The sequence below is a fragment of the Arachis ipaensis genome, chromosome B4 (assembly GCF_059453495.1).
Source record: "Arachis ipaensis isolate K30076 ecotype BB chromosome B4, ASM5945349v1, whole genome shotgun sequence".
In the NCBI taxonomy this organism is placed as follows: Eukaryota; Viridiplantae; Streptophyta; class Magnoliopsida; order Fabales; family Fabaceae; genus Arachis; species Arachis ipaensis.
In genome coordinates, this window is record NC_142439.1 from 126481496 (window position 1) to 126495092 (window position 13597).

Here is a 13597-nt window from a genome sequence, read left to right on the forward strand (position 1 = left end):
ACTTGGTGTTTATGAATCCATACATTTCGAGCTTTGTTTTAAGAGTTATAAACTAAGCTCTAGGAACTTATTTTAGACCATAAAGAGCTCTATTTAATTTACACACAAGTCTGGTATTTGAGTGTTCATATCCTTGTGGTTGTTGCATAAACACTTGTTCTTGAAGAATTCCATTGAGAAATACATTGTCAAAATCAAATTGCATCATAACCCATCTTTGGGTTAGGGCAACTATGAGGAAAATCCTCACAGTGAAGGGCCTTATTATAGGGATGTAGATCTTATCATAATCTACATCCTCTTGTTGGTAAAATCCCTTTCTAACAAGTCTTTCCTTATATCGTATAATGTCATCTTTGCTATTTCTTTTGATAGCAAAAACCCATTTTCTACCAATAATGGTGGCATTGGGTAGTGGAACAACAAGATTCCAAGTATTACATTGTAAGAGAGCTTTAAATTCTGCATCCATTGCAGATTTCTAGTGAGGACAGTTTAACACTTGATTGATAGTTTTTGAAATATTCTGATTTAAGTCATAGGATTGAGTAGTGACAAGGGCCTTTGATTTTCTAATTCCAGACTTTGATCTAGTTGTCCTAGAGTGTAGGTTGTTGGTATTGTCAGGGATTGGGAGTAATCATATGTCATTTCCACTAGTCGGCACTTCAACAGTATTTTGAGTAGATGTCTGAGATACGGTTTGAGAATTAGTATCTAAATTGATTGGAGGAGATGAAGAATTTGGTGAGTTAGAAGGACTATGTGGAGATATAAAAGTCAGAGAGGATGAAATAGATTGATTGAGGGAATTGGATCGATTAGAGTTGTTATTTGGAAGAGGTATAAAGGATACTGGTTCTGTATGAGACATGGAATTATTGTAGGTTGCTAAGGAATTTGAATTTACGCAAGATATTTCATGGTAAGGAAACGCTTTTTCATCAAAATATACATTTTTAGAAAGAAAGACTTTACCAGATTTTGACATGCATTTAAAACCTTGATGGTTGCTATCATAACCAAGGAACAAACATTTCTCATATCTATATTCAAGTTTATTCTTATTGTATGGTCTAAGAAGTGGAAAACATGCACAACCAAAGATTTTAAACTGCTTGTAATATGGTTTTTTGTTAAAAATAATTTTAAAAGGAGATATAAAGTTTAAGATAACAATAGATAACCTGTTTAGAAGATACATGACAGTAGCAAATGAATCTTTCCAGAATAACATAGGTAAATTAGCAGTGGCTAAAAGAGAGAGAGACCAGTTTCTATGATGCTTCTATGTCTCCTTTCAACACTTCCTTGTTGATGGTGGGCATACGGACAGGATAGGCTTTGTTTAATTCCATGTTTTTGTAAAACACTACAAAAAAAGAGGTTAAAATGGCATTTATATTACGGCAATTTTGAAGAACCGTCATAATATTTGGATATTCTGGCGTTTCTTTTTGCTGCCATAATTGATTTTTTAGATTTGTGGCGGTTTTGGTAATTATGGCGGTTTTGAACCGCCGGTATCACCTAGGTATAAAAGAAGAATGATCAATCCCTAAATTTTGGAAACCCTTAGTTGAAACCATACGCGTGTGACGCTGTTGCTTCTGGATGGCCTGTGCGACAATCTCTGATCCTCTTGCGTTCTCCGACGAACTTCTCCGGTGACATCTCCTCCGGCGTCGACCTCCTTCGGCGACATCTCCTATAGTGGCGCTCTCCTCTGGTGACGTCTCCTCCAGCTTCCTCTCCTTGTCGTCTTCTGTATCTTCTCTGCCAAAATCATCAATGCCTTCCTCTGTGATGATCCAGGTCAGCTTCCTTTCCTCTCCTTTCCTTCATCTGTGATGAGTCTCTCTTTTTAGGCTGTTTGCGAGGATTCATCGCGAGTGGAGAAGTCATTTCTGCAGTTTGTGCCGCCGACGACGTTCCTCTGCAATTTGTGTTCTGCCGCTCTCGCTGTGCTGCTGCCGTTGACGTTCCTCCATTCCTCTGCTTTGTGCCTTTGCCACCATCCCTCACTCTTCCAAATGCCTCATTTGTGTTCCGTTTATGTTAGGGACTGTATTTTCTATTTCTGGTTTTCATCCATTTGTAACATTAAAGTGTTAGGATTCTTGATGAATAATAAACTAAACTAGTTTGACGAATGTAAACTGTAATTGCATTAGTTTAGAAATACATTTGTAATATGTTGTTGCATTATTAAAATCTATCGTTGAAGACTAATTTTTGTAGACTTTATCCTATTTGTCAAAATGATTAGGTCTATCTTTCCAATGTTGATGGCTTGTTTATTTCTTCCTTTTCTTGTTTGTGTATGAAGATATGAAGGTGGCCACCATGCTTGTGGATTCTGCTGGATTGTCAAGTTTACTACCTCTATCTTGAAAATTATGTCAGTTTCCAAACTTCAAATCTAGTCTAATAATTGATAGCTTATTGTTCAAACGTTTAATTAAGAGAATGATACTTTTAATAAATTGGTCATTTAAACTTTACTATTTCATTAAAGAATTTGAACTTTGATCCATCTCAGGGTACTTCAATGGGGCTAATTTGAAAGCTCTTATTGAACCTGGGGTTAAGCATGCGTTAATTGTTGGGATTGCAATACAAGTGCTTCAAATGGGGTTCTATACGACACTTCTCAAATTCGTGGATTAGATCGAGCATGCATCACTGATGCTATCACCTGGATTTTTTTTTAAATTTTTGTTTGTATTTATTTTCTTTCTTTTTTATAAGATAATACTATGTTTGATTCTTTCTCTTTCTTTTTATATATATATAGGAGAAGATTGAAGCACATAGTAGGCAACAAGCGGCGGAATCAACTATTAGTTCTCCTCTTGATGCTCTTGAAGTAGTTCTTGGGAAAGAGCATCCTGGTCGTCTTCGAGGTTTAGGCATGGAGCTGTTCTAACAGTTGCTTTCAAGAGCAACACTACAAGGATTAGTCAGATGAATTTAGGTTCTTCAAATGATACTAGCACATCATTTACTTGTGGTCCAAATGTGTAAGAAGAGTTGGATACCATTAAAGTGCAATTGCAAGCGCTAGTCTTCTATATTGCTTCTAAAAAAAGAGGTAAAATTCCAGTGCAATTAACTAGAATGTTCCCTATTCAACAAGTTTTACAGATACAAATATAATTTTTTTTTCTTTGTTTTACCTCCTTCAGTTTTTCCCTAGGAAGTAAAATTTTCTTAATCATGTGGAAATATTTCTGTGGCCCTTGGTGTAGCTGTGTGAGTGTGACATTATGCTCTATTATTATTCTAAATAAGAAAAAGTTAACAAAAAAGCATAAACAAATCATATTTTTGTAGTACTGAGAGGATGATAAGTTTATAGTAATCTGTGGACTGTATTGGATAAGAGGAGAAAAATAAATAAACAATGTACTTTATGAAAGGATGACGATGAGGGTGGTTCATGATTCCAAAAGAAACCTTATATTATATGATCTTCTTTTAATTATTCTCTCTAATCAACAGGAATTCAGTCAACCTACAAATATGCCTTCTTTAGACTTTTTGCCAAGAATGAGAATTAGCTAATCCTAATCTATTATTGCGTGCAATGTTATTTGGTTGATATAGTATCATATTATCATAATCATATCATACTGTAACTATAATATGGAAAGAAATATATTTTGTTTGCATGCATGTTTCGAAACTTGAATTAGAAATTTCTTGTAAAAAATCCTAAGGATTTGGTTCATTTCAAGTTGATTAATTATTAACTAGAGTTTAACTAGATAATATTTTTTATTGTGCTCATAATTATATTTTTATTGTAGGGATTGGATCAAGAGAGTGAAATTTTATCACCAAAAGAGCTAGAAAGTATGTTTTCCGGAGCGAACAACAAGAAAGCATGATCTTGCATGATAAAGATTTTATGTATTGAGGATTATATATATATATATATATAAAAGACGAATTATTGAAAAATGTTATCTTTGATACTTTGTTTTTGGATTATGACTTTTGATTTTCGGAGACCATGTATGAATTAAAAATCTTGTTATAATATTTGATTTAAGGCTATGCCTTTTGGTTATTATGAGATTTTAAAGTTTGAGTTCCAAAAATGTCACTTCAAATAGGTAGTTTCAATCTCATTTTAAAAAGCATAAAATTTTCATCATACTTAGGTAAAAACGATGGTTAGAAACCGCCATTTTAAATGAAAACGATGTCACTATACCCTGGTAAAAACGGCAGTTAGAAACCACCATTTTAAACGAAAACGATGCCATTATATCTTGGTAAAAATGGCGGTTAGAAAACACCATTTTAAGCAAAATGATGTCATTATGTCCTGGTAAAAATGGCAGTTAGAAACCGCCATTTTAAACACCAACAAACCGCCGTTTTATTCGGTTAAAATGGCAGTTTTAACCGTCACAAAACCGTCGTAATAATCAGAATGGTGCTCAGAATACCGGCGTTTCTTGGAGGCGCCATTTTTGATAATAATGACAGTTCAAACTGCCGTAATTTTCAAAAGATCTGACATTTTAACCCTTTTTTTGTGGTGAAAAATCTATAAAAGACTTTGACATAAACTTCTTTCCATGGTCTGTTTGTAAAGATTTTATCCTACAACCAGTTTGGTTTTTCATAGTATTTTATACACTTTAAGAGCCGTGAGTGCTTGGAATTTGTTAGTTAATAAGAACAGGTAAGAGTACTTAGAGTAAGCATCAATAAAACAGATATAGAACTTATAACCAAATCTAAAATTCACTGAGGTAGGCCCCAAATGTCAGCAAAAACAAGTTTCAATGGCTTACTATATGTGGAATCAGAGGGATAAGATGGTAAGGCACGCATTTTTCCTTTTGAGCAACTTTCACAAACATGAGATGGACTGAATTTAGATGTCTTAGAAATACCACAATTATTCATAACTCAGATAACAGTGGCAGTAGCTGAGTGACCTAACCTTTTGTTCCAAAGATCATACAAATTATAATTATTACAATTGGTCAATAAAGAACTATAATAAGGAATATACTGATGCATAATAGAATTGATATAAGTAGAGTTAGGGTGAACAACTTTTAATTTATTACTATCATCATGGAATGGTACAACGTTATTATTCATATTATTGAAATAAAAAACTGAATTACAAATGGCTGAAGACAAAAAAGAAATAGAAGAAACTTTTTTTGGGAAGTATACAAAACAGATGTCAAAGAACTATCATTATCTTTCAACAATTTCACACTTCTTGGAACAAACAAATTGTCAAACACATATAATCCTCCTCTAGTAATTCTCTGAAGAAGGAGTTTCCTTGATACCTGATCACGAACAAGACATGTTTTAGGCCAAAATTCAAAGTATACATTGTTGTCTTCAGCGAATTTTGACATACTAAGTAAATTTTGAGTGATTTTTGGAACATACAAGAGATTCAAAGTTTTAAAGCTAACATTATTATGAGGATCAATTAAAATAAATGAGCCAGAGTTTGCGATTGGTATACTTGTACCATTACCTACAAAGAGATTATCAAAATTCATCAAGCTTGGTGTTGAAGAAAGAAAGTTGTTTGGGTCAGATGTCACATGATGGGTAGCCCCAGAGTCAGGGTATCAAAGTGATTCCGTAATGGATGGAGGTGCTGTGTAGTATGCACGTGGTTGATGAAATGAGGGAGATGTGGTGGTGGTTAGTAATTTCATGCTCCATGTCCTCCTCTACCACAAATTTAACAAGGTGGACGTTGATTGTTCCAAGATGAGCGACCACCTCTTTAAAAACGTCCTCCACGAGCTCTTCTTGAGGGACCACCATGAATAGAACCTTGAAAATAGTTTTGAGCAAGATTGGCAATTGCATTTCCCTAAGAGGAATTCCTGAATCGAACCATCATATCGTCATATGCAAGCAAGAAAGACTCAGCTTCGCTTACAGAGAAGGTTCCCAAACGTGACATAACATTTGTGATGTAGCCGCTATACTCCTCCAGTAAGCCATCCATAATTGCTTGGATGTGATCATCCTCTTGCAATTGATAGCCAATAGCCAAGAGAGATTTGACTGATTGCCCAATTCGAGCTAGATAATCAGCAATGATACCTGTTTTTCAACTGATCTGAGCTGAGATTGCAAGCTCTGAACACGTGTCTTTGATGCAGTTGTAAAGTAATCAATGATGGTGGACCATGCATCAGCAAACCTTGTGCAATGGAGCACTTTGCTCGTGAAGGTGGTTGTCATGGAGGCCACAAGCCACGTAGTAAGGGCAAGATCTGTTTGACGCCACTCTTTATATTCATCTGATTCTTGAATCAATTCTGATATTGTAGTTGGTGTTTGAGTTGGAGGTGAATCCGTCTTGGCAGTTTTAGAAGAGGTTGTAGATTTGGATCGTGAACTCTTCACATAACGTTGTGGAGTTTTTGACGCATCAAGATGATGCTCTAAGCCAAGAGTCTGAACTGTCAGCCAAGCCAAAGGCCTCCACGTGTTGAAGTTTTTATCATTGAGTTTTTCATAGAACCGGTGCTGGTTTGTTGGTGGACGATCCAGCAATGATGAACGCCATTGGTGAAAAAGAGCACATGAGAAGAGAAGCTTGAAGAATTGAGAAAAGAAAAAAAAGAAAGGACAAAGGAATGAGGCGATTGAGCGTGAATCTTGAAGCTCACGATACCATGTTGCGGTAGAATAACACATAAAAGAGAAGAGAATTGAATGAATTCTGATTAACCGAAACTAGAGTCATACATTTCATGTATATCAGCAAGCTTTGGTTTATATATATACTAACCAGAGGCAGAATAATATACACACACTAATTAACCTTTATCACTATTTACACTAATACCCTGAATAAGAATTAACAAATTATTCTAACAAACTAATCAAGTTGCATCTTCTAATTGCCTAATCTAACTAACAAGCTAAAACTATACAAAGTGCATGATGTAACAATGCATATCAAGTAATAGCAATTCTTTGACCAGCAACACAAATTATGAAAAAAAATTATCTTAAAAGAATAAGTCTCTTTTATTTAAATATGTGTTGGGAGGGCATATTTTCAATTTGGCAATGAATCTTGAGGATGGTTTTATTTGAAATGTGGGCTCTGCACAAATTTTTTTTTTTTCATTGATGCAACCTGGTTCTGTTGGTACGTAGTAAAGTAGAAATTATCAATATTTCAAACCTTCATTAGCACATATGTGAATTTTGCTGGTTTGGGTAAGCCTCTAAAATAACTTGTCAATTGCAGAGCTTTATCTATGTTATAGTGGCTATGATGATTATGTAAGTGTCGTTAAAGTTAAAGTCACATTTTTTTTATATTTTAGTAATATTTTTTTTAAGTAACATTTTTTAACAATGTTGTTTAATAATAAAAATCAATCCCGCTACGTTATTGACAGCATTTTTGCCAATTTCTGCCAACTCTTATTTATAACTGTATTTAATGGAAGTGTCTTTGTGAATGTGTCTAATAAAAATGTCTTTTTTATAGCTGTACTTAATAAAAGTGTCTTTATAGATATATTTTTTGGATGTATCTCTTTATATATGTGTTTAAAATATAATAATTAATTATTGTTGACAATAAATTGGCAGATAATATGTTGGTACCCTATACTTTTCCATAATCACATTAGAATAACCCATATTATTATATCTAAGATGCTTTTTCCAACAAGAACCAATTTTGGTTTAGAGATTGTTTGGAACACTATCTAAGTATTAGTGTCTTGAAAGTTAAAAGCTGAACTCTTTGCTATTTGAAGAGGAATAGTTTTAGCTTGAAAAGTTAGGTTCATGAATGTGGGATTAGACCAGACGATCCTTTGAGCAGCCTTGTTTTTGTTTTGTCCCTTTCTTTTTTGTTTTGTTTTTTATCTTTTTTTTAAAAAAAAAAGCCTTGTTTTTGTTTCGTCCCTTCCTTTTTTGTTTTTTTCTTTCTTTAAAAAAAAAAACAATACAAAACAAAAAGTTCCACAATATGAGCATGATAGACGGTCAAGATATAATCATGTTATGAGGTATATATTAAAATATAAAATATATATTAAAAATAAATTAAATTATATATTTTTATATAAATATATAATGACTGATGTTTGATATTAATATGTAAATAGTATTTTTAGTAAAGATATATATGTTATTAGTATTTAAATATTGGACTCAAAATTTTGAATTCAAATATCATTATCATTATTTGTACTAAAATAGTGAGTGCAAACGCCCATAATGCCATGTCGATTATGAGTTGATCCTCCTCTTATGATATTGCCACCACTGCCACCACTAACCACTCTTACCAGGGGTGCCACTGCTGCAGTGCTGCTCCACTAGTGACCCTCCAGGATAGAAATTCCTGTGGTGAATACTACTAATACATGCATCAAGCACCGTTAAAGAATTGTGGGTGTGTGCGTATAATAAAAGTTTAGTTATTTTGTTGGTGTTTATAATTTTATTAAATTTATAATTAAATTTTTATATTTTTAATAAAATTTTTATATTATTTTTAATTTTATAATTAAATTTTTATTAATATAAAAATATTAGAGTTAATAGAATATTTTTTTACAAATTAAAAGTATCTATAATTAAAAAAAGTTAATTAGATTATTGTTCATGTACTTTTAAGAAAAAGATTTTATTAATTTTAATATTTTTAAAATAAAAAATCTAATTAAAAAATTAAAAAATTAAAAAGTTAAAAAATATAAAAATTCAATTAAAAAATATAAAAATTTATTTATAAATTTAATCAAATTATAAAATCCAAGTAATAAAACATGTCCTAAATAAACTCTTATTATCTCTTCTTTCTTTGACTTGACCTTTCGAATACTTTAATATACTAATTTTATTCGAAAATGGATCTTTTTAATTTTTTTTTTAATTGAGAAAGTAAAATATAATTTTTAATCTTTTAATATTTTTTTTTGTGTTTTTTCTTGATCTTATTTATAAAATTAATAATAAAATATCACACTTTATCTTTTCAAGTAAAAAAAAAATTGAGAGAATCTATTTTCGTCTTATTCTCATTTCCTTCCTTAATATTTAAAATAAAGAAAAAATATAAAATATGCATCTTTTAATATAAAAAATAAGAAACTTTTTAAATATATTAAAAACACCTATATTTTAATTATTTTAGTTATTAATTATAATTATAAAAATATATGATATATTAATTAAAATTAACAACTAAAATTACTAAAATATTAATATTTTTAAAATATCTAAAATTATATATATATATATATACCCTTGAGATATACCAGAAAGTCTCCTTTCTCTTCTGTTTAGCGATAGTTTGTCAATAACAAAATAGAATCACTTATCTATGAGATTCAGGAGAATTACACTGTTCATGTAAACATAAGCATAAGCATTTGGAAATATTTACGAATTGAATCAAAATAAAAGAGAAAAATAGAAAACATGATACGTGCTTCAAATGTTCGTGATATGAAGAGTTGAAGTGTTATTTAGAAGATATTAATTTATATTTTTAGAATATTTTAATTTAATGTATTTTAATTTTGTTTATTTAATTACTAGATTAGGCCTTATGTTTATGGGCTTTAGGGTTTTTTTTTGTTTTAACCTAATAAGAGGTTATAAATACCTCCTTAACTATTATAGTCGTAGAATAGAATTTTTAGAGGTTTTAAAACCCCTTTTTGGTTTTGTGATGAAACTATAGTATGGACAATTGAGGTTGAGGAGTCTCTCTTGTTGCATCGGGGAATTGGTTAGAAAGTTGAGGAGTCCCTTTGAATCAATTCCCAAACTATGGCGTTGACAAGTTAGGTTGAGGAGTCCATTTCCTATTGCGTCAAGAAATTGGATAGAAAGTAGAGTGATTCTCTTTGTACTCAATTTCAATCTATCCTTTTTATTTTTATTTCAATTTCAATGTATCTTTTTATTCAGTTTGAATTCTTATCTTTATGTTTATTTTTTATTTCTTTACCATTTGGTATCAGAGCTCAGGTATTAGATTAATTCTTATTAATCTATATTTGTTCTTCTTTTATCATAAAAAAAAGGAGTCCAGTGTATGTCGTGTCTTTCTTTTTGTTCTTGTGTTCTTGTTTTCGTTTGCGTTTCATTATTGTTTAAAAAAAAAAGCATAAAGTGAAAAAAAACAAAAAAAGAAGAAAAAAAAACAAAAAAAAAATTATATTCCTTGTAATTATTGTCATTTTTATATATTATTTTTTTCACCTACAAGATTCGAGGACGAATCTTTTTTGAAAAGGAGGAGAATGATATATGTTTCAAATGTTCGTGATATGAAGAGTTGAAGTGTTATTTAGAAGATATATATTAGTTTACATTTTTAGAATATTTTAATTTAATGTATTTTGATTTTGTTTATTTAATTATTAGATTGGGCCTTATGTTTATGGGCTTTAGGGTTTTTCTTTATTTTAACGTAATAAGAGGTTATAAATACCTCCTTAGCTATTGTAGTCGTAGAATAGAATTTTTAGAGGTTTTAAAATCCCTTTTTGGTTTCGTGATGAAACCATGGTGTGGACAATTGAGGTTGAGGAGTTCTTCTCTTGTTGCATCGGGGAATTGGTTAGAAGGTTGAGGAGTCCCTTCGAATCAATTTCCAAACTATGGCGTTGACAAGAGAGGGACTCCTCAACCTAACTTGTCAACGTCATAGTTTGGGAATTGATTCAAAGGGACTCCTCAACCCTCTACCCAATTTCTCGATGCAACAAAAGAAGGACTCCTCAACCTCAATTGTCCACACCATGGTTTCATCACGAAACCAAAAAGGGATTTTTAAACCTCTAAATCATTCTATACTATGACTACAATAGCTAAGGAGGTATGTATAACCTCTTATTAGGTTAAAACAAAAAAAACCCCTAAAGCCCATAAACATAAGGCCCAATCTAGCATTGTCAGCAGAACCGAACCGGACCGACCGATTCAATCGGAAAACCGATGAATCGGACCCATACCGATTCAGTCCGGTGTTTGGACCGTACAAAGAATTGAACCGGTGTGAACCGGTCAAATTCGGAAAGAACCGGTGCGAACCGGTCCGACCGAACCGTCTGGGAGTGAAAATTTTTTTAAATATTTGAGGTGTGGTCCGAACCCCTCCCTTCAAGAAAACTAAAAGACTCCACAACCACCAAACTAGCGTGTTTTCTATTAAAATTTATGCAAATTATAATACATATAGATATCTTTTATCAAATAGTTTACTTTTATTTAATTTATTTTAATTTTAATTATAAACTCATTCATTTTTAAATTAATTATATTTTTATTTAACAATAATTATAAACTCACTTATTTTTTTATAATTATATAATATCTATTAATATTATTTTTTAATAAATACTTGTAGTATATAATAGTATAATAGATATAAACTAATTAATAAATTATTAAAAATTAAAAATAATAGTTATTTTAATATAAAAACAAAATAAAAATATTTGTGATAGAGTAAAAATAACAAAATATTTATTGTTCATGTTCCATATTGTTTTAAAATAACTTGATATTTTTAAAATGTTAGTAAAAATACGTATTTTAAATTTTAATTTTAAACTTTTGACTATTTTTTATTTTTTATTTACATAGGACCGGGTCAAACGGTTCAACCAGTAACTCATCGGTTGAACCAGTAATCCAGTGATCCAGTGACCTGACCGGTTCGATCACCGATTCGGTTCTGACAACTATGCAATCTAGTAATTAAATAAACAAAATTAAAATACATTACATTAAAATATTCTAAAAATATAAACTAATATCTTCTAAATAACACTTCAACTCTTCATATCACGAATATTTGAAGCACGTATCGAAACAATTAAAAGCAAAACGTTGCAAACATAACTTGTATAATACTAGCAATTCGTCACCAAAAAAAAAATATAATACTAGCAATTTACATTAAGTCTAGTTAATTACGTCTTACGCCAAAAAAAAATTAAAATTCAAAAATATATCAACCAATATTATACAATTTAGAAACTTCTGAAAATGTTGATAGAAAGAAAATTCTTCAACCATAAAAAAAGAAGTACCATAACATGTCACAGAATTTCTACCACAGAATTATCAAAAACAGTACTTCTTGATATACTAAAAAAAAAGTAGAAATTGGAATGAAGCTAATTGATCATTTTTTAACAATGGCGGATCTCATCATGTTCTTGAACTCAGAGAAATCAACACGACCATCATGGTTGATATCAACAGATCCAATCATCTTCTGAACACTCTCAATCTCATCCCCTTCAGACAACCCTAACTTCCCTAACACCACTTGAAGCTCCCTCGCCGATATGTAACCGTCACCATTCTCATCGAACACCTTAAACGCTTCCCAAAGATCCGATTCCTCCTGCTCCTTCATCTTCTCCTCCTCTTCCTCGTCATTCGTCGCCTCCATGAACCCGAAGTATTCTTCCCCTAGAGACTCATGCAGTTTCAAGAAGTCCTCGAATGCCAAACCCTCGTTCCCCGGACTTATATACGACTTCGTCAAGTTCTCTAGCTCCGCCGTGTCCGCCTCCAGCCCTAGAAGGTTCATTGCCTGGCTGATCTCCTTCACCGTGATAATGTCGTCGCCATTCTTGTCAAACATATCGAAGATCTTTCTCAGCCGGATGGAGTTTAGGCTCGGGCTTCTGAGCCTAAACGAAGACGGCTGAGTCATCTTCTTTTCTTGTCCCATTTAGTTTGGCTTATTTTTAAGTGCTCGTGTTATACTTGAAGTTATAATAATATATATGCAATCTTTCTATTGAGAAGAAGAAAGAAATTTTTAAAATAAGAATGCAATTATATGTTGTTACACATACGTTACTTGCCCTTTGAGATGGGTTTTCAGTTTTGTATGGTGAAAAATAGGTTTATGGTTGAAAAAATAAGGAAAATGTTAAGGTAGCTAGATGTGTGGAACCCTATATACCATAGCTAATGGTCCTGAATTCTTGTGAATGGTGTGTGGTGTGTGATGCTATGTATTAATTATAAGAGATGGTGTGTGCGTGTTTGGTGGCCAACCAAAGGGGACTATTCCATGCTTTGCGTGTTTGAAGGACCGTTTCTCATTATTATTAGTGTCTAATGAATTTTCCTTTGTTTACTTTAATCATAAGTTTATTAGTACAACAGAATAATAAACGAATGACCAGAGGATATTTGGTCTAAGTACTTTGTGATTTGAAAAATGATATTCTTCGTCCTCTCGTAACGTTAAATTCGTTCTAATGTCATAGCAGTATTATATAATTTTTTATTAACTACTCAAAAATAGGAAAAAAAATCTAAATAAAAAATGTTAGCGAATAATCAAATTTATTATTTTTAATTATTAATGACTAAAAATAATAAATTTGGATAGTCTATTAGTACTTTTTAATTTAAAATTTTATTTTTGCATTTAAAATATATTTTAAAAAATTCTATCACTATTTATTTTAATTTATAATATCAAAATTTATAAAAAAAAAATTACAATAGTAGGAATTTTTTTAGTCTAATGGATCCCTTAGGACTTTTTTATCTTTTGACATTTGGAGAT

The 13597-nt window shown here is 31.4% G+C and overlaps 1 protein-coding gene, 1 long non-coding RNA gene and 1 pseudogene across 3 annotated transcripts; 1 reads left to right on the forward strand and 2 right to left on the reverse strand.

Moving 5' to 3' along the window:
• The first annotated feature begins 1433 nt into the window (after positions 1–1433).
• Positions 1434–3966, forward strand: LOC107639751 (uncharacterized). Its single transcript, XR_002361661.2, has 4 exons — positions 1434–1815; positions 2330–2401; positions 2543–3094; positions 3813–3966. It is a non-coding gene; the product is annotated as an uncharacterized LOC107639751 (long non-coding RNA).
• Positions 3967–5094: 1128 nt separating this feature from the next.
• On the reverse strand, positions 5095–6811 carry LOC148569129 (uncharacterized; annotated as a pseudogene). Its single transcript, XR_015881190.1, has 2 exons — positions 5525–6811; positions 5095–5327 (listed from the first exon to the last, which is right to left on the reverse strand). The product of XR_015881190.1 is annotated as an uncharacterized LOC148569129 (transcript).
• Positions 6812–12001: 5190 nt separating this feature from the next.
• LOC107639750 (calcium-binding allergen Bet v 3) lies at positions 12002–13021 on the reverse strand. The gene has a single exon (XM_016343338.3). The coding sequence runs from the start codon at positions 12743–12745 to the stop codon at positions 12188–12190; it is 558 nt and encodes a 185-aa protein (XP_016198824.1). The 5' UTR covers positions 12746–13021; the 3' UTR covers positions 12002–12187.
• Positions 13022–13597: the final 576 nt, after the last annotated feature.

Coding starts and splice junctions, on each gene's coding strand:
- LOC107639750 (XM_016343338.3), bottom strand. CDS start 12,745: ATGGGACAAGAAAAGAAGATGACTCAGCCGTCTTCGTTTAGGCTCAGA.